Here is a 23,362-nt window from a genome sequence, read left to right as displayed (position 1 = left end):
ATTAATGGATTGGACCAATCATATTCAGTCTTGTGACGTAGGGTTGTTACGTTTGGAGGTGTGTGTGACATTTGCTGCCGGAAGGTAGGTCTTAACGAGCTAACCGAGAAGAAGAAACAACTACTTTTTATTCAGTTTTTGCTCCTTTGCGACCGCTAAACTAACACTCAGACCAGCTTTCCTACGTTAAATTATTTTTTAATGACGCTTTTTTTGGAAAATTTATTTTCTTACAAGATACTTTCTAGAGTCAGCTAACGTTTAGGACTAACTTGCACAGAAGGCACTCGTGCTCTGGGGTATCCTGTTACTTCTATAACGTAAAATATTTTCTATAAGATATATATTTTGTTTTAGTACGCCAGTATTCAAGAGTAATTGAAGCCCGGATCGGCTTAGTGAGTCATGCACACAAGGTTAAAGTTAGCTTTAGCCTGTCCCTCACTTGATTTACTATGTAATTCTGATTGGTGCGGGCAGGTGTGGTTTAATAAGTAGGCCAGAAGTGGGTGAGGAAAAGCAAGTGTAGTCAGGGAGTTGGAAACTTGTTTTTGTTTTGGTTAAGTAAGTTGTGAAGTGGCAACATGCTCCTCTCCCTCGTCGTGCACACGTACTCGCTCCGGTACTGGTTTCCGGCCACCGTCATGCTGGGCACGGCCCCGGCTTATTTGCTCTCTTGGGGTGCCTGGCGCATCCTCTCCACTGTTTTACCGGCCAGACTGTACCACACGTTAGATGACAGGCTGTACTGCATCTACCAGAGCATGGTCCTCTTCTTCTTCGAGAACTACACGGGAGTGGAGGCAAGTATGAGTTATGCCTGTCTACCTGCACTAAATAACAGTTGTGGGTAATAACATACATGAATGTTGCATGCTTTCAATTGAATGAGACTCTAAGTCTTCAAGCAAAACCAGATAACCCGGTTAAGAAAGGTTACACTCCTTTAGTTTGCAGCCATACCTCTTCATAGAACACCTGTAGAGTGCAAAAAAATAAACATCAAGCATACGTGTAGTAAGTCTTTTCAAACACTAAAATATAATGTTCTAAAAATTGATTATATAGTTCAAGCACTATCACGCTACAACATAAATGAAATTACCCATAAATGAAGAACAAAACATAACATTAGCATGTAAAAACAAATTGAATCTGCTCTCCTTCCACTCTAGATCATCATATATGGCGATATACCAAAAAAGAAAGAGAATGTGATCTATATGTCCAATCATCAATGTACAGGTAAACCTTGTGCATGTACATGTGCCTTAAACATAATGAAACTTGCGACTCAGTCTCTCTGAATCTCTTTTTTAGCGGACTGGATCATTGCTGACATGTTGGCAATCAGGCAGAGTGCCCTCGGTCACGTCAGATATGTTCTTAAAGATGGACTCAAGTGGTTACCACTCTACGGATGGTATTTCTCTCAGGTAATGCCCCTGTGTAATTGCTTTAATGTCAGATTTGTCAATTCGTCATCATGTTGCTCTTTTTGTGTCAGCATGGTGGGATCTACGTAAAACGAAGTGCCAAGTTTAACCAAGAGGCTATGATGAAGAAGCTCGTCTCTCAGAATCAGTCAGGAGCACCAGTAAGCATAAGCAACACTAACTAAATAATTAACTGTATTACAACATTATTTATTGTGGGTTTTGATACAAAATAATGAGCCAAACACATTTTTTAACCAAAGAAATCAACCATTCTGCATTGATTAAATGATTTGTTTGTATGTTTACATTTGTATCGGGAGGTTTCTTGAACCAAACAAATGTTTTCCTTATGGCGCCCTGAACTAATTGGTTTTCATTTTAATGTTATTGCATAGAACATGATTGTGTTTTTCCAAGACTCAAATGTTCTCATTAATGTGTGTGCGTTTGCGTGTCAGTACTGTATCGTACATAAATTGCACCGGAGACCATAATGGACATTAAGAGCTCTCGCAATAGTAATGGATCAGCTTTATATTTTTCTCCTTGACCGCCTTTTTGCCCCCGGAGTCAAAAGTTAAAGCGTTTAATTTAAAATGTTCTCTTCCCGCAGATGTACCTCGTCATCTTCCCAGAAGGAACACGCTATAATCCCGAGCTGAAGAATGTTATCACCGACAGTCAGGCCTTTGCTACTAAAGAAGGTACCGCCTTAACAGCGAGCTGCGACGCCTGCACTGTGGCGTGCTGATGACACACGCAGTCTGTGAAGAGGTGTCTAAGAGCTCTGGTCATTGGTGCAAGCAACTGTTTGACCACTGACATACTGTAAACATTTACAATATAAATGCAGAAGATCTTGTTGCTATATGCTCCACTATTTACAGTAAAACTAAAGGTTCAACACACTGCATTATAGAGTAGTCAACTTCCAATTTGTTTCTTCGGTAGGAAATGATGGAAATTCAACGCGTCTTTTCTGGAGTCCTTTAACTGCACAGGCCCTGTTTAAACGAAGCTAACGGCTGGATAAAAAGCACTACACATCTTATGATGATGCTTAATCAAAAATCAAAAAAAAATATTTTCTACATGCACTCGCAAACCTTTGCCCCCTTAGTACAAGACAGCCTTTACACTATCTAATCAAAATTTTAATCTAATCAAAAGGAAAGTTGTTTAATAAAATAGATGATTGTCTTAAAACATTTTTGGCTTTCCTGGATTTTATGCGATAACACGTTTCATCTGACGTCGAGGTCATGCTCACTCCTCTCTGCGAAATAGAATGTATCTCAGAGTCCCAGCTTTAATGTCACCCCCACCATTAATCCAAATCACTCACAGGAGCTGACATCCACATGACATTATCTGCTGTTTGTGAGGCATTAGTGAGCGCTGAGCGCGCCGCTTCGCCACTGAATGTACTGCACAGTAAGTGACCTCTCAGCCCAAGCATTTTTGTTGGCTTACTGTGTTCTCCAGGTACATGATACCCTGCAAACTGCAGACCACCTAAGCCTGGACAGCATGATGTCATCAAGATTCATGTCAGCTATTGAGCATTAAGAAGAACAAAAACGTTTTTTTTTTTCTTTTTCATGTGATAGGTTCTCCCTCGGCAAGACAAGCATCTGCCAAAGTCTTGCAATTTAAAGTTCAGAGTATTTCTATAAACTCATAAGAGCCATGCAATAAATAAAATATCAGCTGCATACACACGTACGTAACTCAGAAGCATAATGCGTGCAAATGATGAGATGCTTCCCAAACACTGCCAGAGATACAATGCAACCCACACTAAAGTAAATAAATGTCTTTTTATGTGCAGGGCTGGCGGTTTTGCGGCACACACTAACGCCCCGAATGAAAGCTTCGCACATCGCCCTCGAGACCATGAGGGGCCACTTGGATGCCGTGTATGACGTCACGGTGGCCTACGAGGGAACGCTTGGCGCCGACCGCCAAAGAAAACCAGCGCCTTCAATGCCAGGTACATGTCACTGCTGCTCATCATCACTTGATTTCATTGAACTTAATTGTTTTGTAGTTATTCTAGTAATTGTGGATTGCAAATTATTGCTCACTTCAAAGCCACTTTAAAAACTGTTAGGAAGAAGAAATGCCAAGCATTCTTTGTTAATCAGCAGTTCCGCACCCAAGCAGGCTGTTGTACGATCGATTCGGCAACGTTCAACATTCTAACAAGGCCCTCAGGAATTAATCACAAAGCCAAAATTACCTACTGCCGTTGCGGACTTCCTGTAAGCAGCATGACTCCCTGTTTTGGATTTTTTTTTCATTACTGCAATTTGCTGGCAGTATTTAGAAAAAACATCCCCTCACTGTCAGGAATAAACAACACCAAAAAGATCAATGGGGCAAAACCTCTTCCTCCTCACGCACTTCCTGATGTCATGAGGCGAAGGTGACTTTGGTCGAGTGAGTGACTATGTACGTGCATGCTCATGACTCAGACACAAGAATAATAAACAAGAAAGTGGATTTTGGCTCGAAAATGTTTTTATAATCAAAAACAAATTTGAATAAAATGTATAATGATTCCATTCCAAGTCATATCAAATATCTTAAGGTTCGAACGGAAATTAAGATAATGAGTGTATGGAATCTCACACATTGGAAATGGATTGATAACTCATTTGTTGAGATTTTCAGTGGCAAAATGCAGTTGTAACAATTAGCCACTCTGTGTGTTTTGTGACCGGTCATCAGTTGTGGCAGTAGCATCGTAATGCAGTCCGCTTGGACGGCAGTAATTAGTCTCCGGGGATAAATGATCCAACTGCACTTGATGCCTTAGTGAGGTTTTATTCTAAAGTTAACCCGTGGTCAGACTCAGCAGCCCTAACAACTCAAAAACACATGATGCCTACCCCCATGAAAGCAAGGAAGTCCTAGTCCAAGATTCTTTTTCCACTCTCACTGAGCAGCCAGTGTTTATTCACAGTCCATATTTCATGTCAGGCTCAAAGTCAAACGGCTTTCTGCTGTTGACTTCCACTAGGTTTCCCCTCTTGGCCGCTGCACCAAGTTTGCCGGATACGATTGGCTGTTGTGGAAACAGGAAGTTTAAATTCTCAGGAGATTCACGTGTAGCCTTGAGCGTTCGCACTTTCCTGGTCACTTGTGGTGCTTTGTGTTGTTTTGAATTATATTATTTGACTTGAGAGTGACAACACTAATACTCAGATTTACTCAGTATGACCTCACTGTACTACAGTACAGATATCCCATTTGACATGTTCCGACACTTGTATCGCTCTCACGTCGCCTCAAATCAGCTCGTCATTTTTTTTTTGTGCTTCTGTCTTATTGTATCACATCTGATCCCACTAGATCTAGGGAAAGTTCTGAATTTCGATAAAACTCGTTTAAGCTGTTAAGTGCCAAGATACTTTGGCGTTCCATCCTTGATTTCCCTAGGTGATGGGTACCTTGCTGGAGGTGTGATTTGATTCAACTCTTCTTCAGTAAGGCGAATCCAAATTGTTCTCTATTTATGGCTAGCGGCACCACACGGCGCACAACCAGATTCATTCAAAAGCAACTGATTCACTCTTTACGTGCTGCTCCGTTGACTCTTCCTGTTTTTGTTTAGTCTCCTTATTATTGTATTTTTTTTTTTGCTCTGCAGAATTCCTGTGCAAAGAATGTCCGAGAGTCCACATCCACTTTGAGCGTGTGCATGTCAAGGAAATTCCTCCCGAGCCGCACTTCTTCCGCAGGTGGCTGCACGAGCGCTTTGAAATCAAGGACCGGTGAGTGTACGTGCAGCGAATTCAATCATTAAGTAAATCAGCAGTTCTGTTTTGTTTGCACGCTCTCTCGTTGATACATCCCGTTCTGCTTGACTGATGTCACAGTCAACCCAAACAAAAAATCGGGGCAAACACAACTCAGTAAGAACATGAGACAAATATTTTGCTTTGCATACTGTGAGCCACCATAGATTTTTTTTTTTCTTTTTCCTTTTTAATTTCTCAGTGGACACAATATTTTACAGATATTGACGAGGGTTGGTCTCACCTATAACCTCTTTTATGAAGAACTATTTCTAATAAAAGAAAGCTTTACTAGACTTATGTTGGCATTAGCCACTTTTTTCACCGTCAAATTTGTTAGAATTTTTATGTGCGCATATTGACTAGGTCTCATTTCCATTCAATGGGTTGTATTTGCGGGCCTATTGTTTAACTTGTTAAACTCAATTTAATAAATGTGTCTTACTTTTTCAAAATCAGTTTAACGCACACTTATCTGTAAAGACTTACTATTGATGTCGGCACTACAATTTCAATTCTTGATGTCTTTGTTACTTTTTTCAGTTAGCAGACAATATATCTGCATAAAATACAAATGATTGTTCATGAAATAAATCAAAAAATCTAATCATTTCCAAGCTCACCTGTATCACTGCAATACTGCATCATTTGCCACGTCTATAATTTGAAGCCATTCATTAGGCGTGCAGGAGAAGCTTGACAGCAACTATGATGACCTGACACAAATTGTAGAGACTTTTGCCTCCGAGCTGTGGCGAGAGTGCTTCATCTTAGCCAGCCCTATATACTTTTTACTTTCACCTCTTTTAGGAACTAATCCTGAAATTCTGGCAAAGTGCTGCGAGAGATGGCAGAAGACTGTTTGAAGTAAAGTCATTCGTGCGGCTCTATCGAATTGACGCACAAATGGCAACAATTTTTCTCATCTTTTTATGTCGCTCCTGTGAGGGAATATCAGTGTGAATGTGTGTGCGGGAGTGTGTGAAGCAGTTGTGGGCAAAGCATGGCAAGCTCTGTTATTTAGTCCAGCCAAGTGAGCATTTTACAACAGTCCTGTAATGTATGCATTGTCTTCCCCTCCTAAAGTGTTCAATAATTTGTTTATTTAAATATAGTCACGCATAAAATACAAAATCGGCAAAGACTGATAAATGTTGAGTCTGCCAGTACGGAATCTCTGTAATTGGATTCCTGCCCATCTCCATCGTGATGACTTGCAGAGTCCGTTTGATCTATGCTGCAACTATGTTAAGACGTGGTAGGGCCTATCTCCAACTTGGAACATAAATAGTTGGCTTTCCCACACCAGTGCAGGCTGATCAGAGCTAACCAAGCCTTGTTGCATAAGCTGATGAAGCCTTCTCGGATGTGAGGCCATATGTCTTCAAAGACAATCAGAGCAGTCCGGTTGCAATCGATCCAATGCCCCGAGAGGGAAATGGCTTGGTTCAATGAGAATATCCACAAGCATAAATGCTATAGAAAATGGATTGTTGATCCCACAGGATGGAAATTCACTGGTTAAAGCACTAAACTAAGTATGAAGAGGGATGAAATAGAAGAATAAAATAAACCAGATGAGAAGCAGCAAAAGTTACTTAGTGAAGAGTTGGCTGCATTGTAACAAGCTATTCAATCATTTATGCAGAACAGATAGATTGGTGCGTCCTGGACTGTTTTTTTTTTTTCAACCGCTTCCTTGATTCCCCTCGTGAATAATGCATATGTCATAATCACCACATGTGCAAATGGTGCTGGTTCAATATGATGATTAGGAGGCATTTTGAAGTGGTAAATTGCAGCTTCTTTTGTACGCTGGAGAAGAATTCCTCAGAGATGTCTCTCTCCTTTCAAAGGCTGCTGGCGGATTTCTACGAGGGTGGCGACGGAGGCAAACTATGCAGCTTCCCCGGGGAGGGCAGACGTTCCCCGCTGGGACTCCGCAAAACCCTCCCGGCCGTGCTCGTCTTGGGGAGTCTGACGCTACCTCTGCTGCTGACTGACACCGGCAGGAAGGTGTACTGGAGGACCTGGGTGTACGGCACTCTTCTAGGTTGGCTTTGGGTCAATTTGTTTCCTTAACGTACGGCCGTAAGGCACGTCAAAGCGGCGCCTCGTTTCAGTCTTCCGGCACGTGTTGTGTTGCAGAAGTAGAATACTGCGGTACAATCTCGCAGCCGGCGCACACGCCCACTCAGCACGTGACTCACTGTGGATGATTCGTCTTGTGCTACTGTTTGTTTTCCTAAAAATTATCATACTTTGGGGAAACAACAGTGGATTTGTTCAAAAGACACTACATGAAATTCCTCAGACGAGCCAAAAATAGTCGCATAATCAACTCACCACCCTCGACCTCCCAATTCGCTCTCATCAGCCAAACGTGTCCTTGCTTGTTCTTCCTTGTTCCAACAGAAATTGGCCAATTTCTCTCTTTGACTATCTTTGATGCTCATAGTCAATTTATTCTTCTAATTGAGTTTATGAATTACGTGTTGGTGTTCTAAATGCAAAGTGCCGCATTTGGACAGAGTTTGCACTGATCTTTTTTTTTTTGGAGTTGAGTCTTGTGGAACCTCCAAAATCAAACACCATCTGTGTGCTTTGATAATGTTGACTTAAAAATTCCAAAACACTAATTCCTCATGTCGAAAAAAAATGTGAAATGAGCTTAGCGCTTTAAGACTGTCACCATCAAATCGTCAGGAACTAACAATTTGGCTGTGTTTTCAGTTAGATTTTACCCTCTTTCAATTGTTATAAAAATATCAATAGCTCAACACTTCATAATAATTGGGGAGGGGGGGGGACAATGCATGCTTTGAAACATGGGGAGGGAGCGAATAAACAGCTGTATAAGATGAGGTTGTGTAATTTGCTCTGTCAAATTAGTCTGTACAAGTGAAATAGTTTTCGCCGGGTAACTTTGGCTTTCCTATGCTTTCCATAAGCATGTTTGTTAGCTTGCTTGACAGCTAACTGTGTTTAGTGTGAAGTAAGCATAATGGTGCTTTTGTCGATACCTTTGTGCCCTGTGGTTGACTGGCGACCAGTCCAGGGTGTGCACTACGTTGACTCTCGCCCAAAGTTATCTGGGATAGGCTCCCACTACCCTCAGACCTCCATGAAGATATATTGCATACAAAATGGGAGGACTGAGTTAGCTAGCGAGATGTTTTATCTTATATTGTTGCAATAGTAAATATACTAATGGAGCACTGAGCTAAAGTGCAAAAATCTCCTCACACCGCACATTTTTCTGAACAATTTAGTTGAACTTTGGGTGTGGTGAATGCAACGTCGTTCTATTTTGCGGGACTTGGAAGGGTTTATCAGCTAAACACCTGCGGCACTTTTTACAACACACCGTATAAATATTTGGCTTTAATAGTCAAAATGAATGTTGAATAAATGTATGCATTATGTTGAAGATGACAAGTTAAGGCATTATGAGAATTAATCTCATGAGTGCATGTCACCATATAAATTGTTCCACTTATAGCAGGGCTGCAGAATATACAAACAGCAGGTTATATGCAACGGGCCAAAGCATAAGTTGTGGCCTGCCATGCAAAATATAGAAATAAAATTTAAAAAAAATTAAAACCCTCAGTGGAATTGTTAAAATATGCTCATATTATATACTAATCATGTTTGATTGTTGCATCATGGATGTGCATTTAAAATGACCCTCAGAGGGATTTATAAATAAACAGTCAGTGTTGTACTAAGTTAAAGATGGCTTTAAACGGGAAAAAAAAGTAACTTGCCAAATCTTTGCCACGAAGTTCGACGTGTTTTATGTTAAGCAATAATTTACCATTGCCACTTTGTCTGGATTCTATATTGCTTTTATAGTCTAGAATGTTTGTTTTTGTTTCCATGTTACATGAAAAGATCTACCTTGCTCAAAGCAAAAAAAAAGCTTACAAAGCCATGTAAACTCAAAGCCATTTGTATTATATTCTATACGCACACACACAACTCTGTATCGTGTAAAGCAGTCTGTGAATTGTCGCTATGTTCTACTGTGTCTCCCTTTTTCCGTAACTCTATTTGCAAATTTGCAATCCCGGAGTTGGTCAGAAGTCTATTTTAAGGTAAATGTCAAGTTTTTACACTGTGCTGCAATACCTCACTCAGTTCAGTCATCTTCCTCGTTCCGATATGACCTTTTCTCATGATATTTTATAAGAACTTTTATCCTGTCAGGAATTGTTTTTCTGTAGACAGCATTTACAAATGCCAACTCTTTGCGCAATCGTGTGCCTTCTCTTTGGAGGAGCGGGTTCTCATGCCTCCCTCAGCCGGAGGACCTCAGCGGCTCTTTGCAGTGTTGACGTCACCGAGGCGTTCAGCGGCCCCGTGCGCTCACACTCTGCACTTGTAGTGGCCTATTTTGCTCAGAAATGCGATACTGTATGATTTACAGGTTTTGACTAAATGCCAAGTTCATGTGTTGTGGGTATGGGTATATAGCCTCAGTGGAATAAAGTGTCCCTCCCTCTCCCCTTGGAAAGATTCACTGTGTGTATGTGTGTGTCTTGCAAACAAAGATGCAAAAGTGCCCGAGTGACACTTTTTTTTTCCCAGTGCATTTCTGCATTGTATGTTTCAGTTGGCTGCACTGATGAATTAGTTTGTGTTTCTGCCCTCTGGGGAGATTCTGTTAAATGTGCCATTTCACCATGCTCCATTAACTTTCTTAGTGTGTTTTGTTAGCTTTTTAAAATTGATTTGTTTTAAGGAATGCTGAAATTATCACGGGGCCAGCATGGTGACACAAGTAGTTAGCAAATTGTCCATAGGCACTGTATGACTGAGTGTAAATGATGGTCTATCGGTGCCCTGTGGTGTCGAAGAAACTGGATGGATTGGTTCTTCTCAGGAATGCAAGTAACACATTAATGGTTATCATCATTCAATAGCCTATAAAACCTTTTCCCTATCAGAGATCATTTTCTATTTTCCTCAAAGATGTTATTATACAGACTGTCCCTAAAGCAAGAGGGGTCAGAGTATGGCAATCGGCCTGCTCCATTCTTTAAACCAACTCACTGAGCAAGAATCCTGTAATACACGTTCTGAAATGCGCTTGTCAGACTGGTCGTATGGACTCACATTCTTAAAGGGAACCCACGCTTGATTCATTTCTGATTTATTTGAAATAATTGAACTAGTGGAATGAAAATGAATTTTTTTTAATCATTAAAATTGTTCACATTTTGGGCTGTGGACAAAACCTGTATTGAATAATGATGGTGGTAGAATTATGGGGCAGTTTTTCTTCGGTTAGAAAAGGGATCTTTTGCGTAAACTTTTGAAAAATGCTAATGTCCTACAATGAGTGCTGTACATAAATGTAACACGGTCTGTAATGCGCATGCGTGCGATTGTGTTCTAATGCTAACGGAAGTATAGTGCAGTGGGAGCATTTTCCTGGACTTTTACTTGGTTTAAACGCAAGGTATGTGCTTATAAAGTCTGAAAATGCAGTATGACGTACAGTACATCCATGTAATTCATTTTTAGTTTCTGAAAACTGTCGCCGTACAGTTAATACAGTGACTTGTGCCTCGCGTTATAATGTTTAATCAACAGCAACATCTACTGGACAACTGAAGAAAGTGTTACCGCTAAAAAAAACATTTTGGAGCAGTACAGTTTCGCATCTACTGTAGACTGTAATGTAATGTAACGTGTTACTGTAATGTCAAACTGCAGACTAAATTAGAACTCAATAAAGCATCTGCTTGGGGTAGGTGACCACAAGGGGGCACCCCAAGAGCAACAGTGATAAAACAGTAATTACATTTTTGTCATTATGGCCCTATAATTGGGGGACTAGGTGGTATTTGGTTCAAAAAGTAATAAAACAAGGATATTACTGTAAAAGTACCATTTAGTAAATTCGTTATGTTGCACGTTTTAAATGTTACACCAATATTAAACCCATTCAAACTGAACTGTGTGCAGCTTCTCAATGGCCATTGACTGGGTTGGATATGGCTACGCTGCTGCCATCTTGCTGGGAGGATATATGGGCTACAAGAGAAAAGGTTGAGAGACATACGCTCCATTACTGACATCTTCTCTCATGTGAGAAAAAAAACAAAAAACAATTCGTGATCAGCATCGTGTGCCTTTTCAAGGCAGTGTCATGTCTCTGATGGCTGGCTTGGTCTTCGGTGGACTGTCTGCTTTCGGCGCCTACAACATCTCCAACAATCCCACTGACATCAAGGTGTCACTGTGTGAGTATCAGAGGCAAAATACTCACTCTTTTACAAGTACAGCTAGTTGTGTGTGTGTGTGTGTGTGTGTGATCTGGGAAAAGCTAAAAAAAAAAAAACGATTAAGTAATTCTAATACACGTATTAATATAGATTAGTCCAATGTAAACATCAACAGAGTAGGTCGAAGTGCTTTGAATGACCACAAGACACAATGTCTTGATTTGTATGCACATGAAATCAAAGTGCTCAATTTTCCCTCAATTGTGTTGTTGCAGTCGCCTCCGGGCTCCTTGCCGTGGTGATGGGCACTAGGTACAAGAATTCCGGCAAATTGCTGCCAGCTGGAATTATGACAATTCTAAGGTCAGAATGAAACTTAGTTGTGATCCATAAACACACATTTGTCTGACTTTTTCCCAAAGTCCACACAAATAGCATTGGTATCACGGTGGATGCTTTCTTTCCGCAGTTTGTTGATGGTGTTCCGACTTTTGCTTGCGATGGTGGTGTGATTGAAGAGGAGACGCGGAAAAGCATTCCAACATGATACGTGATTCCAAATTTAATTTTCAAAATACAGATTTTTATATATTTTTACTTTGCTTAAATTCCAAGCAGCTCGATATTTTGCAAGAATTTGAGCATGGCAAGGAACCGACGGCGAGAGCATTTGATCCCTCACGCAATACTAAAAAAGAAAAAAAGAAAATATTAAAAAATTGTAACTGACGTGCTCACACATGCTCACAATAAAAAAAAAAAAAAGAAAATATACATATGTTTGATTGTTGCATCATATTTTTATTAATAGATGTACTAAGGTCCTGAGAGGAAATCAGGTGAAAACTGTCTTGAATATTTGTCATACCAGGAAAACTAAATAAATGTTTTAATAAATTCCAGAGGAAACTGCAGCATTGATTTCCTGACAAACCAACAGACTTTGACTGAACAAAGCACAGCAGCATGATTTATTTTGTTATATGTTGCCTTTAATGAACTATTGAATCGAATTCATCTCTAACTTTTCACTTTCAGTCATTTAGAAAGTTGAGGGCATTTTATGGAAATGATATCTTTAGGTCAAGGACCTCTTTGACAGTTTTGACGTAGACGTCATCGGGCTGAGGCTTCCTCTTGCTTCCCGGCTGCAGGAATCTGGAGATGGCTGGATTTTTCGACATGCGGCCCTGAAATGCCTGAGAGGAGACACGGGTGAGTGTCACACATGCATTTTTAGTTGATATAAAAATGACTCCTTTGTTGCTTACACACCTTTAAGTTAGGGAAGTCTGCAAGGATCCCCACAAATTTCTCCTCCAGCATGAGTGTGCATTCCATCAGGAGCACATCCGCAACGCTCAAGCGACCTCCCACCAGGTAAATGTGATCCAACAGTTGCTGCAACAACCTCCGTGTTTTTAAACAGTCTAGAGCAGGCCAACCTTTTATGCCTTTTGTGAGACTACCTTTTCAAACGCAGGAAGGTAGCGCTCTTTAGCTTTGGTTTCGATGTTGTCCAGTTTGGGCTTGGTGTTTTGAGAGAAAGGCAGAATCATGATCATTTCCATGAGGTCGATCAGTCCTTCTGTGTACATGTTGATCCTGAGGACAAGGGTCAACGTTAAATTTTTGTCTTGACGGCAAACAATGACAGCCTCATTATTTTTATTATTTCCAAAGGAAAAAAAATTTATACTGATTGGGACAAATATCTCGTAACAGATCAACATTGTGTTCAACATTAGTTCCACTGTTTCAACGTTATTAGATTCATGGTTCATACTTAACACGATCTTTGATATCTTTTCCATGCAGGTTGTATTTTTCTGCGATGTAATTCAAGATGGCCTTAGTCTGAATGAGCTTCATTCCGTCGATTTCCACCAAGGGCACTTGTTGGAACATGAGGTCTCCATCTGCAAAGAGCGTTCATGGGCCACTCCTAGTCAAACACGCTGAATCATTGTGACAAATTTTACCTGCACAAAGGTTAGTGGTGCCATTTCAATGTTATGGCTAATCTCAGGTAAGTCATTATTGACTTGAGTTCACCAAGTTGTACAACAATAACACTCAAAGAACACACTGACCTCATAAAAATGGATCAGGTCCATAGTCATGCGAGGTCACATTTGGGGAAGTAAAACTCACCATTCAGCAATTTGAGGTACTGCTCCCTGGTGGTCAGATGGAACTCATCAAACTGTGGACCACAAGTGGTATACAAGTTAATAACATTATATGGTGTATGTTTATGTCCAGACATATTCACTGTAGTACTAGTCAAAAATGTTTAGGACGCCTCCATTTCCGAGCGTGTGTTTTCAGATAGCACGGTGAGTTAATACCTCACAGCAGTTCTGCAGTAATGGTGGTTAAATGCAAAACATTAAGTCCAAGGTATGCTAGAACTATCTTACAAAAAAAAAAAAAGGAAATGTTAATCTTGAAAATGAGTGTGAATGTAATGTACTAGATATAACTTGAATTATCTGCAGAGTACAATGAGACTGCACCAATTGGAATTACAAAAGCATGAAAAAATAGCTGTGTTTGTTACAGTGGTTTAGTATATAATGTCTATTGGTAAAGTAGCTCTTCCGGAGGGACTCACCTCCACTTCTGCAGCAGTGAGCAGCCAGCGGATTGACTCCATCTTCCCTCTCCCATTGAAGTAGTGCAGCTTTACCTTTTCAGCCATGGCTATTTGCAATTCTGCAAAGTTGTTGGTCTGAAAAGTTGAAAAGAAATATGAGGGTGGACAATCAAAATTTTCACAAATAATACCAAGGACAACTACTAACATTTCCCAAATTTGCTCACGTCACCTTCTCAAGATTGGATCTGAAGAGTGCGCAGATTATGCAACCTGAAATGGAATTTAAACAGGAAGACGTGAGGAGTGTTTCAACAAGTCTAATGTGATTGGTAGAGAATAGCCAATACAAATGCTTTATATTTGCATATTTGCCTCTAAGCATGCTGGGAAATTGCTTTCCGTGGCGATCTATTCCGTGTTTTTCAGTATTATTTAGTATTTCTAAATTGATTTGTTGATATTTGAAAAATTGAGACGTGTATACTACGTATGTGTTATGTAGTAATTACAACATCGTAATAGGTTATAGCACCGTGTCCTTGACACGTTTGCCCCAAGTAGGCTTTATATATGGATGGTTGCTCGTCAATTAAATGGATGTGAGGGCGATCTGGCTGCGACATCTGTCACCCCATTGATCGCTAGGGTTGATTCGGCTGATCTGGCTGGCTAGGCGGGTGTCCCCTTCCTCCCTCACCGCTCCATGTGTGTCCCTCCCGAAGCCCAGCGCTCGGTGGCAGCGGACGACGTCCCCCCGTCGGACGGCCATTCATCGGTATACCAGTAGCTGCGCTCCCCTGCTAGAACCTCCAAACAAGCTCAAGGCCCATTTGTAGGAGAAACGTAGGGAAGTCAAGCTCCAAGCTTCAGACACATCCAATTGCGGCACTGCATGTGGCAGTCTGCCTTCCTTTTGCAAATCATTTGAAAGAAGAAAGAAAAGAAAATGATACTAATGCTCACATTAGTCTTTGCAATTCAGTATAGCCCAAACTTCAATGTTTGTATTTCAGTGACTAAAACCAAAATAGTTAGAAAATATTTTAACATTGTTAAATCTAAATTGAGACATTTTAATGTATTGTGTAGGTTTAAATAAATAAAATTAACATAAATTACAGGTGAATTTAGACCTGAATTTTTCAAACTAAAAGTCGCAAATACACGATCTTGACGTGGGAAAGAATGTAATGTCAGCGCCTGTTTTGAAATGTAATTTAAAAAAACATGACCATTGAATGAATGTTCAGTAATGGTGTACTGCATAATCAATATATTTAGATCACTGCCACTTTTTTTTTTAATTGAAAAAAAAAAACAAAAAAACCATGCAAATACTTAACTCAGCATCACAAAGTAAAAAAGCCACATATGTGTAAAGTAATATACAGTAGCCACATGCGGATTTGTATAGAAAGTAATATACAGTAGCAAAGTAATTCATAGTAAACAACTCGCAGTGCCCTCATAATATGCATTTCATTGATACATGTTGGTCAACAGGTCCAATAATAAACCATATAAAACATGTAACAACAGGCAGAGTAAATATTTTGATTACCGAGGTGCATTTTCTTTTGCATGTAACCTCACACAAATATACATACATACATACATACATACATACACACAACATCCATGGTACATGTAGTGAAACAAATATTATTGCTGTGTCAAAATGTATGTACAGCCTTTGATTACTAAACAATCAGGTCTATTCTTTGGAGGTAAATTAAACAGTGTCTCCCAGGCAACTAGCGGTGTCCGTATTTGGCAGACCAGTCTATTCGCCCGTGGATGGTCTGTACTGGTGCACGTGGCAATGAACAAGGGGGGCTTTTGTTGCCCATGTTGGTGGAGGCAGTTCTCTGGCTCCGACCAGATCGCCATGTTGCATAATCTGAATGAAAAAAACAAATAAGAAAAAGAATTGGACAAGCAGTTAGTGCATCAATAAAATCTGTAACAATTTAAATTAAAAATCAAAATTCTAACTTGACGCTGTTGATTCCAAAGAAGGACCCTGATGACCTCTGTGACCAGTAGTGCCGACATCTTTTTTGTAAAATGTTGGCAAGCATCCTCCTGGGAATGTGTTTGTGCCTTTTTAACGGAGGGGAAAAAAAATAGTCATTTACTAATACAAGAGTCTACAAAATGGTAGCAGCAAATGCAATAAACAAAATAGGCAATCTGACCGTAATTGCTTGGAATATTTAATAACTACCATAAAACACATTTAAAACAAATCCCGCCTTGTCATTTTTCAGTAATTTTAATAGACATGGCAAGATAAAAGTATTTATAATTTGATGACATGTATTAAAGTAATTGCCCCCTTAAATTAGTATACTATTTTCTATCTACTTGTATAGATCTACTTTTACCATTATTCATAGCAGCTTACCTAAACAAAAAAATGCAAGTGTTTTCATATTCAAACCTAACGAGACACACCTCAAGTCAACATATGCAATAGTTACAGCGAGATTACCGTGAAGACCTCTGCTTGGTAGTGTACCACCAAATGGAATACTGCTGTTACCCCAAAGATGACTTGCGGGCATGTCTTTATTTGTGTTTATGGCCACATTTTTCTTTGTGCTGATACCTGGAGGACATGAAGAAAGATTAACAGACCTAACTGTAATGGCTTAGCATTTATTAATCGTTACCTGGTAAATATCGAGACTGCCTCAAGTAGTGTTGTTTGGCAGATGCAGTCCTTGATGCTTCCTGGTAGCCTGATGCCTTGTTTAGGTTCAAAGGTGCTTCTTCTTTGTTGTTAGGGTGACTGAAGTCTAGAATGTCACTATATCTGAAGGACAGGACAAGCATTTGGGAATGTATTCCCTTAATTTCCAACATCTAAATCTATTAGAGCTCAGCACTGCCTAGCATGTTGTGGTTTGATGTAACATTAGGCGTGCAAGGACCCACCAAGCCGAATGCCTTGAAGTGCTATGATTTGGAGTTCAATCAAAATTATAAAAAAATAAGGCAAAACAAAAGAGGATTGTGTGAATCAGTCATCTCACCTTCTAAGCGGCTCCTCTGTTTGTCTTGACTTCTCTTTGGAGAAGTTGCTTTTCCCCAGAAGGCTCGGTGTCAATTCAGTGTCTTCGTAGTCGTCCCAATCATCCCCTTTCAGGTGTCCTGTGCCGTGACCCCAGCGGCGACGTCCTCCTTTTGCTTTCATCTGGTAGCTCAGGGGGTTTGTGTTGTCACTTTCTTGCCTCGTCTGTGAATATTGAGATTGAGTATGAACATCTGGATCAAAATATTGAGAAACCTGGCCATGCAAGTATGAATTGTGACTGTGAATGGTCTTACCTTGCTCTTGTCCAGAATATAAGGTAGATGAGTGTGTGGTGTTCCTTCTCTGGGTTCCTGCTTGAGAAGGTGCTTTGGTTGTTGCTCTCGAACCAGCTCCACGTGGCGTTGGTATGCCGCTGGTGGGGCTGGGACAGGGGAGGGCTGGAGCTGCTGCACAGGCCTGGACGGGGTGCAGTGTTGGTCGTGCGGTGGCGGCGGCTGAGAGGGAGGCATAGGCCTCAGATGTAAGGGTTGCTGCTGTGGAGTCTGTTGGGGCTGTAATAATGGTGGCTGTGTGGGCAACGGATGCGGCTGGGGTCGCCCCTGGTCCAGGATCTGCTGAGGGGTGCCCAAAGCCTGGCCCACGTGAAAGTACGAGTACCTGAGAGCCTGCGCACAATATGATACAAGTCATTATTTGCGCTTTTGAAATCATTTAGACTATGCTGTGCGAAAACAACTATTGTATTGCATTTTTTCTTGCTATTTTTTTTAGGTTTAAGAAACCTGTTTGCCAGACTTGAACACAAAAGTGATTCCACGGTGGTTTCCATCAGATCTTACCTGTGCAGACGTTGGTCTTTTCTTGGGGTCCCATTGAAGAAGGTCAGTCATCAGGTGGATGGCCTCAGGACTGGCATTAGGAATTAGTGTCTTTAGTTTACTGGGAACACACTGAGGCCAACGGAAATACATGGCACTGGCCAGTTGGAAACCCTCCGACCAATCATTCTAGAAGGGGAAAGATCAAACGCTCCATGTTACACTCACTTTTGTGATCTAATTAAAACGGAACTCTTCATTTAGATCCTGCTCAAATACTGTAAAGGTTACCTTCTTTGGTGTACCCAAAACTTGGCAGATCTTGAATATGGTGTCCACTTCACTAGATCCTGGGAATAAAGGTCTGAGGGTGTAAAGCTCAGCCATGATGCAGCCCACCGCCCACTGGTCAATGGGGGAGCTGTAGGATATAGATCTGAGGAGGACCTCTGGTGCTCGATACCTGTTTAGAAATACATTTTTGTATTTGAGTAGAGGGCAATATTTGATGGAATATGGTATGGGGAGAATGAGTGCAATGAGATATTAAAGAGTTTTTGCAGATGATAATTTTGGACTGAGTAATGCACGAATTTTCAAGCTAATATTCACTTGCCATCTGGTTGACACATAGTCCGTGTAGGGTGGTCGAGATCTTATCTCCCGGGCGAGGCCAAAATCCGCTATCTTCACCAACTCAGGGCCCATGCACAGAAGATTCTCAGGCTTCATGTCTCTGTGGAAAAACCCTAAAAGGTCGAAAAGATTTGGTTACTTGATGTCATGATTATTAACGTGCTTCAGAGGTGCAGTAGTGTAACATACCGTGTTTATGAATGAAGGCAAGGCCCTGGAGGATCTGAAACATAATATTTCTTACAGCAGATTCTGGGAACAACCGAGTCCTGAAGTAAGAAGAAAAGGGGGGGGGGAAACCATAAATATTGAAAAGTGTGGATTTCCAAATGCTGAGGGCATACAGTACCTGTCTTTCATTAGCTGGTAGAGGTTTTCTTTCATATACTCAAAGATAAAGTACAAGTGGTCATTCTCTCTGATGACCTCCTTCAACTTAATCACGTTAGCGTGGTTGAGCTTCTTTAAGGACTGAAATGAAAAGACAAGTTCTTTAGCACGAAATGACATACGGGCGTGCAATTAAAAAGAAAGGTCAAAACTGTTAATACAAAGCAGGATGCACAGGGATGGTTCGTTCAGGTATCATCCATCATGCTATATTTTTGTGAAGAGGCCATAGTGGGATTTGTACTTTTTTATGCTTTGACATGCTGTACTTTCGAGCTGGGCTAAATCTCCTACTGCCTTTATAAGTCAAGCTCTAAGAAAAAGGGGTACGGAAGCTCAAGGTAGGGGGGGCTGATAATAGCACACAACAATCACCTTTGACTCATAAGAGCTGCTGTGGGTTGAGTAAAACATTCTGAGTGTGAAAAGAGAGGACAACAAACTGAGTGTTTCACATCCACTTGGATAAATAAATGCCACACCTCTAATATACCCCTTGTTTTTCACCAGGGAGGAAAAATAACAGGCGGCGCCACTGAGTAGCTGCAATTATCTTATCTACCACCAGGAGGTGTGGTAAAAGTAAGTAATGCTGTAATATCTGAAAACGTGAATTACATTTGTACCTAAATGCAAAATCGGCCTTAAGCAAGCAGTGTTGTGTTGATGAATGATGAAGGTTTGTGCTTTCTTTGAATTGCATTTTATGTTATGGAAATAATGTGGAACTGCAACAGAATGCCTTACAGACCTTAACTTCACGGAGATTCATGCATTCTTCCCATGAGTAGAACTTTCTTTTCATCCTAAATTGAAAATATACTTCAGGTTACTGGGATACTATCATCGTTGCTCTCGTTACCATGCATTAGACGTATTTTTACGATGTGGCCTTTAATTAACATGTAGTAGCCGATTCGGCTGGAGTTTGTTTTTGTTCCCTCTCCCCGACCCCACTCCCCCCACCCCTCCCCGGCTGGGGAGGTGGTTAGGTGACACCCAAGCTGACGACGGCTATCTAGATTCTCGTGGACCAATTCAGCATGAGGGATCTGCAGCGGAACACCCTTCTAGAGGACACTGCCAGGACAATCGAAGGCACCTCTGACAGCTCTTCGCTTTGGCCTGGACATCCACATTTTGATTTCCATATGATGTATTTTATGTGCCCTCTTTGCATCCATTGCAGCCTGGTGATCCTGAAAGGGGGATCCTTCCATCTGTGGTCCCTTCTCAAGGTTTCTCATTTTTCCCCTGGTAGGGGTTTTTGAGTTTTTCCTTGCCCTTTTGGGAGCCCAAGATCAGGGGATGCTTTGAGAATAATTGTCAATTGATTGTCTATGTGAAGCCCTTTGAGACTGCTTGTGATTTAGGGCTATACAAATAAACTTGACTTGACTTGACATTATTGAAGTTCACTTTCCGGTTACAACAGTCCACAGTTCAAGTACTAACTACACACACACACTCACTTCTTAATGGCTACAAGCTCTCCGGACTCCAAGTTGCGTCCGAGGATGACCGAGCCATATGTGCCATCGCCGAGCTGCTTGAGGGTGTTGTATCTATTCATTGTGCTCGTCCGTCCATACCCTCACCCGGGGGCAGAAGTCAACTGGGTGGGGAGCCGAGATTTGCTTGCCAGCTGCTGCTGAATGCAGCCAAATGTCCTGTGACAACACTCCAAGTACACAAGTGGAGCTGGAGGACTCATTGTGTCATGGATTTGACTCCTCCCGACTAGTAAAGTGAAAGCATAGGAAAATTATGATTATTCATATCCTGAGCCACATGTAGGGGCTAAAATGCAAACACATCACTGCAATGCAATCGTGTTTGGCTTTTCATCGTTCCATTTATCATAACACCTTGCATCAAATCCTCCCTCAAAGAGGATTTGACTAAATCGGTTGCAGAGTTGGGTTACTTCGATTAATGTAATGTCATGTGACGTATGAACTGTACTTCGCCAAGAGGTAACGCGACATGTACAAACAAGCATGCACAAATGTGATCATGTTGAAATGTCAATCATTTCAGGTAAGCGAATATAGACGTAGCAAGATTGTGCAAAATTCCGATATATATATATATATATATACAAAGTACTTGGTGTTTTCCGCACTCGCTTTACCCAAACGTGTGTTACGTTTTGCTTGAATGATCCTAGTTTTGTAGAGCAAAATTGGAACAGGCGAAGTGGCAGTCTATGGAAGACATAACGCTGCAGTATGCAACAGAACAGACCTTGGAGCGGAGTTCAAATCAAAACAATTCTCACCCTCCTCGTTTCAATCCCGCAAGAGCACATAGTCAAAAAATGAGAAGGAAATAGAGCAAAAATGACATATTTACAGATTGGCTAACGGCATCTCCATCTTCTGTGTGTTCTCCACACAATACAAATGTAATCAAAACCAGGCCCAATCTCGTTGAGAGAGGATTCGCACAAAACTCGCGATATTTGGATGCAAAACTTGCAGCACTTTCACAACAAATCACAGCACCAAAGATATGATGTTGATATTGATTGTAATTTTCCCGACGCCAAGTTCACCTAGCTGTTTTAATACCCCCTTCAAAAAAGACAATACAAATATAGAATTTATGTTTATCCGATACAATGTGATGCAAATGTTTTGAATGAGGGCGGGGCTTTTGAGAAATAGCTCATATGCGGAAGTGAGTGGGCGTGAACTATTGTGCATGTCATTCTTCCATCCTGGTTAAGTAATAATTATTTTCCCCATCTCAATGTATACCCAGGTCATTTAAAAGCCTATAGCAAAAATGTCATGGAAATTGCGTTGATAAAAATGTTCATATCACAAAGGTATCAATTTAACTCCAAATATCTGTGGTTGCAAGTGTAGTTTGTCGCTGTACAATTCGAAAAGTGTGACGACAACATTGAATGTTCACCACATCGTTGACTAAGGTTACTGCAGATATCAAGACTTATTATTTAATTTTGTAGCAAAACAAATTACTTGGCTTCATTTTTTTTAGTTGACGTGTGCAAACGTAAACAGACAAGCCAAAAAGGCAAGCAGACTTCCGGATTTCTTAACTCTCCGAGATAGTGATGTGCATTCCAGTTCTTTTAAGTGAACTGAATCTTTAGAATCAGTTTACTCAAAAGAATCGTTCAACGAATCGTCCCCCCCCCCCCCACACACTGATTCGTTTTTTATTTATTTAAATACTTCAATATATAATAATTTAATAATTCATATACACGCCTAATTATTGTTATCCAATATACCTACTGCACTTTCACATTAGATTGCTGGTTTGAAATTTACTGTTATTATTATTATTTTAATAAACTTTTATGTTAAAATTTGTCTGGTGTTTTATTCCTTGTTTTTATTTTTTTTGGGCATGAAAACATAAAAATATGACATTTGGTTAACCATATGTATTTGTTTTACGTTGTGTAATAGGTGTTGGTGTCCCCCAAAATAAAGAGCAAGTAGTGAAATACACATTCTTGATACGTACAAAAAATGCATAAAGTTATTATGTACACCTGAAAATGGCGGTGTACCTAATGGAGTGTCCTTGTGACGTCACAGATCAAACAGCCAATCAGAAAGTGGGGGGTTGTTTGGGTGTGGCACTTTTCACTTTCCTTTAAATTTTGACCATGATTTTTCCCTAATGAAGTGGCCTGTGATTAGGTACACCTGAAAATGGCGGTGTACCTAATGGAGTGTCCTTGTGACGTCACAGATCAAACAGCCAATCAGAAAGTGGGGGGTTGTTTGGGTGTGGCACTTTTCACTTTCCTTTAAATTTTGACCATGAGTTTTCCCTAATGAAGTGGCCTGTGATTAGGTACACCTGAAAATGGCGGTGTACCTAATGGAGTGTCCTTGTGACGTCACAGATCAAACAGCCAATCAGAAAGTGGGGGGTTGTTTGGGTGTGGCACTTTTCACTTTCATTTAAATTTTGACCATGAGTTTTCCCTAATGAAGTGGCCTGTGATTAGGTACACCTGAAAATGGCGGTGTACCTAATGGAGTGTCCTTGTGACGTCACAGATCAAACAGCCAATCAGAAAGTGGGGGGTTGTTTGGGTGTGGCACTTTTCACTTTCATTTAAATTTTGACCATGAGTTTTCCCTAATGAAGTGGCCTGTGATTAGGTACACCTGAAAATGGCGGTGTACCTAATGGAGTGTCCTTGTGACGTCACAGATCAAACAGCCAATCAGAAAGTGGGGGGTTGTTTGGGTGTGGCACTTTTCACTTTCCTTTAAATTTTGACCACGAGTTTTCCCTAATGAAGTGGCCTGTGATTAGGTACACCTGAAAATGGCGGTGTACCTAATGGAGTGTCCTTGTGACGTCACAGATCAAACAGCCAATCAGAAAGTGGGGGGTTGTTTG

At 40.7% G+C, this 23,362-nt stretch overlaps 3 protein-coding genes across 8 annotated transcripts; 1 reads left to right on the top strand and 2 right to left on the bottom strand.

Moving 5' to 3' along the window:
- The first annotated feature begins 31 nt into the window (after positions 1 to 31).
- agpat5 (1-acylglycerol-3-phosphate O-acyltransferase 5 (lysophosphatidic acid acyltransferase, epsilon)) lies at positions 32 to 14,994 on the top strand. 3 transcript variants are annotated; one of them, XM_085921374.1, is made up of 11 exons: positions 36 to 803; positions 1,176 to 1,245; positions 1,321 to 1,436; positions 1,508 to 1,597; positions 2,053 to 2,143; positions 3,271 to 3,432; positions 5,095 to 5,218; positions 11,219 to 11,301; positions 11,395 to 11,496; positions 11,754 to 11,841; positions 11,948 to 12,248. In XM_085921374.1, exons 1-11 carry the CDS (start codon positions 585 to 587, stop codon positions 11,988 to 11,990), a joined length of 1,188 nt encoding a protein of 395 aa, XP_085777500.1. In that variant the 5' UTR covers positions 36 to 584; the 3' UTR covers positions 11,991 to 12,248. The 3 variants fall into 3 exon arrangements, 2 of the variants coding, with proteins under 2 accessions (XP_085777499.1, XP_085777500.1); XM_085921373.1 differs by lacking the exons at positions 11,219 to 11,301; positions 11,395 to 11,496; positions 11,754 to 11,841; positions 11,948 to 12,248 and adding an exon at positions 7,099 to 10,360 and having other exon boundaries at positions 32 to 803; XR_015067349.1 differs by lacking the exons at positions 36 to 803; positions 1,176 to 1,245; positions 1,321 to 1,436; ... (2 more) ...; positions 3,271 to 3,432; positions 5,095 to 5,218 and adding exons at positions 10,571 to 10,709; positions 12,765 to 12,858; positions 13,297 to 14,994 and having other exon boundaries at positions 11,948 to 12,693.
- On the bottom strand, positions 12,259 to 14,396 carry LOC147050174 (glutathione S-transferase A4-like). Of its 2 annotated transcripts, none has more exons than XM_085921375.1 (7): positions 14,286 to 14,396; positions 14,096 to 14,212; positions 13,633 to 13,684; positions 13,265 to 13,397; positions 12,948 to 13,083; positions 12,754 to 12,879; positions 12,259 to 12,677 (listed from the first exon to the last, which is right to left on the bottom strand). In XM_085921375.1, the coding sequence occupies exons 2-7, from the start codon at positions 14,180 to 14,182 to the stop codon at positions 12,540 to 12,542; spliced, it is 672 nt and encodes a 223-aa protein (XP_085777501.1). In that variant the 5' UTR covers positions 14,183 to 14,212; positions 14,286 to 14,396; the 3' UTR covers positions 12,259 to 12,539. The 2 variants fall into 2 exon arrangements, with proteins under 2 accessions (XP_085777501.1, XP_085777502.1); XM_085921376.1 differs by having other exon boundaries at positions 14,310 to 14,327.
- Positions 14,995 to 15,362: 368 nt separating the features above from the next.
- LOC147050172 (serine/threonine-protein kinase ICK-like) lies at positions 15,363 to 21,706 on the bottom strand. 3 transcript variants are annotated; one of them, XM_085921372.1, is made up of 14 exons: positions 21,212 to 21,706; positions 20,437 to 20,704; positions 19,716 to 19,770; positions 18,924 to 19,045; positions 18,764 to 18,843; positions 18,555 to 18,687; positions 18,230 to 18,401; positions 17,960 to 18,127; positions 17,414 to 17,785; positions 17,119 to 17,321; positions 16,756 to 16,898; positions 16,575 to 16,691; positions 16,076 to 16,183; positions 15,363 to 15,980 (listed from the first exon to the last, which is right to left on the bottom strand). In XM_085921372.1, exons 2-14 carry the CDS (start codon positions 20,535 to 20,537, stop codon positions 15,835 to 15,837), a joined length of 1,920 nt encoding a protein of 639 aa, XP_085777498.1. In that variant the 5' UTR covers positions 20,538 to 20,704; positions 21,212 to 21,706; the 3' UTR covers positions 15,363 to 15,834. The 3 variants fall into 3 exon arrangements, with proteins under 3 accessions (XP_085777498.1, XP_085777496.1, XP_085777497.1); XM_085921370.1 differs by having other exon boundaries at positions 21,246 to 21,706; XM_085921371.1 differs by having other exon boundaries at positions 21,320 to 21,706.
- Between the last annotated feature and the right edge of the window lie 1,656 nt (positions 21,707 to 23,362).

This window comes from Syngnathus leptorhynchus, chromosome 10, assembly GCF_054491065.1.
Source record: "Syngnathus leptorhynchus isolate UIUO chromosome 10, UIUO_Slep, whole genome shotgun sequence".
Lineage (NCBI taxonomy): Eukaryota > Metazoa > Chordata > Actinopteri > Syngnathiformes > Syngnathidae > Syngnathus > Syngnathus leptorhynchus.
Note: the sequence above shows the minus strand (reverse complement) of the source record. Positions and strands in the feature narration are given on the sequence as shown.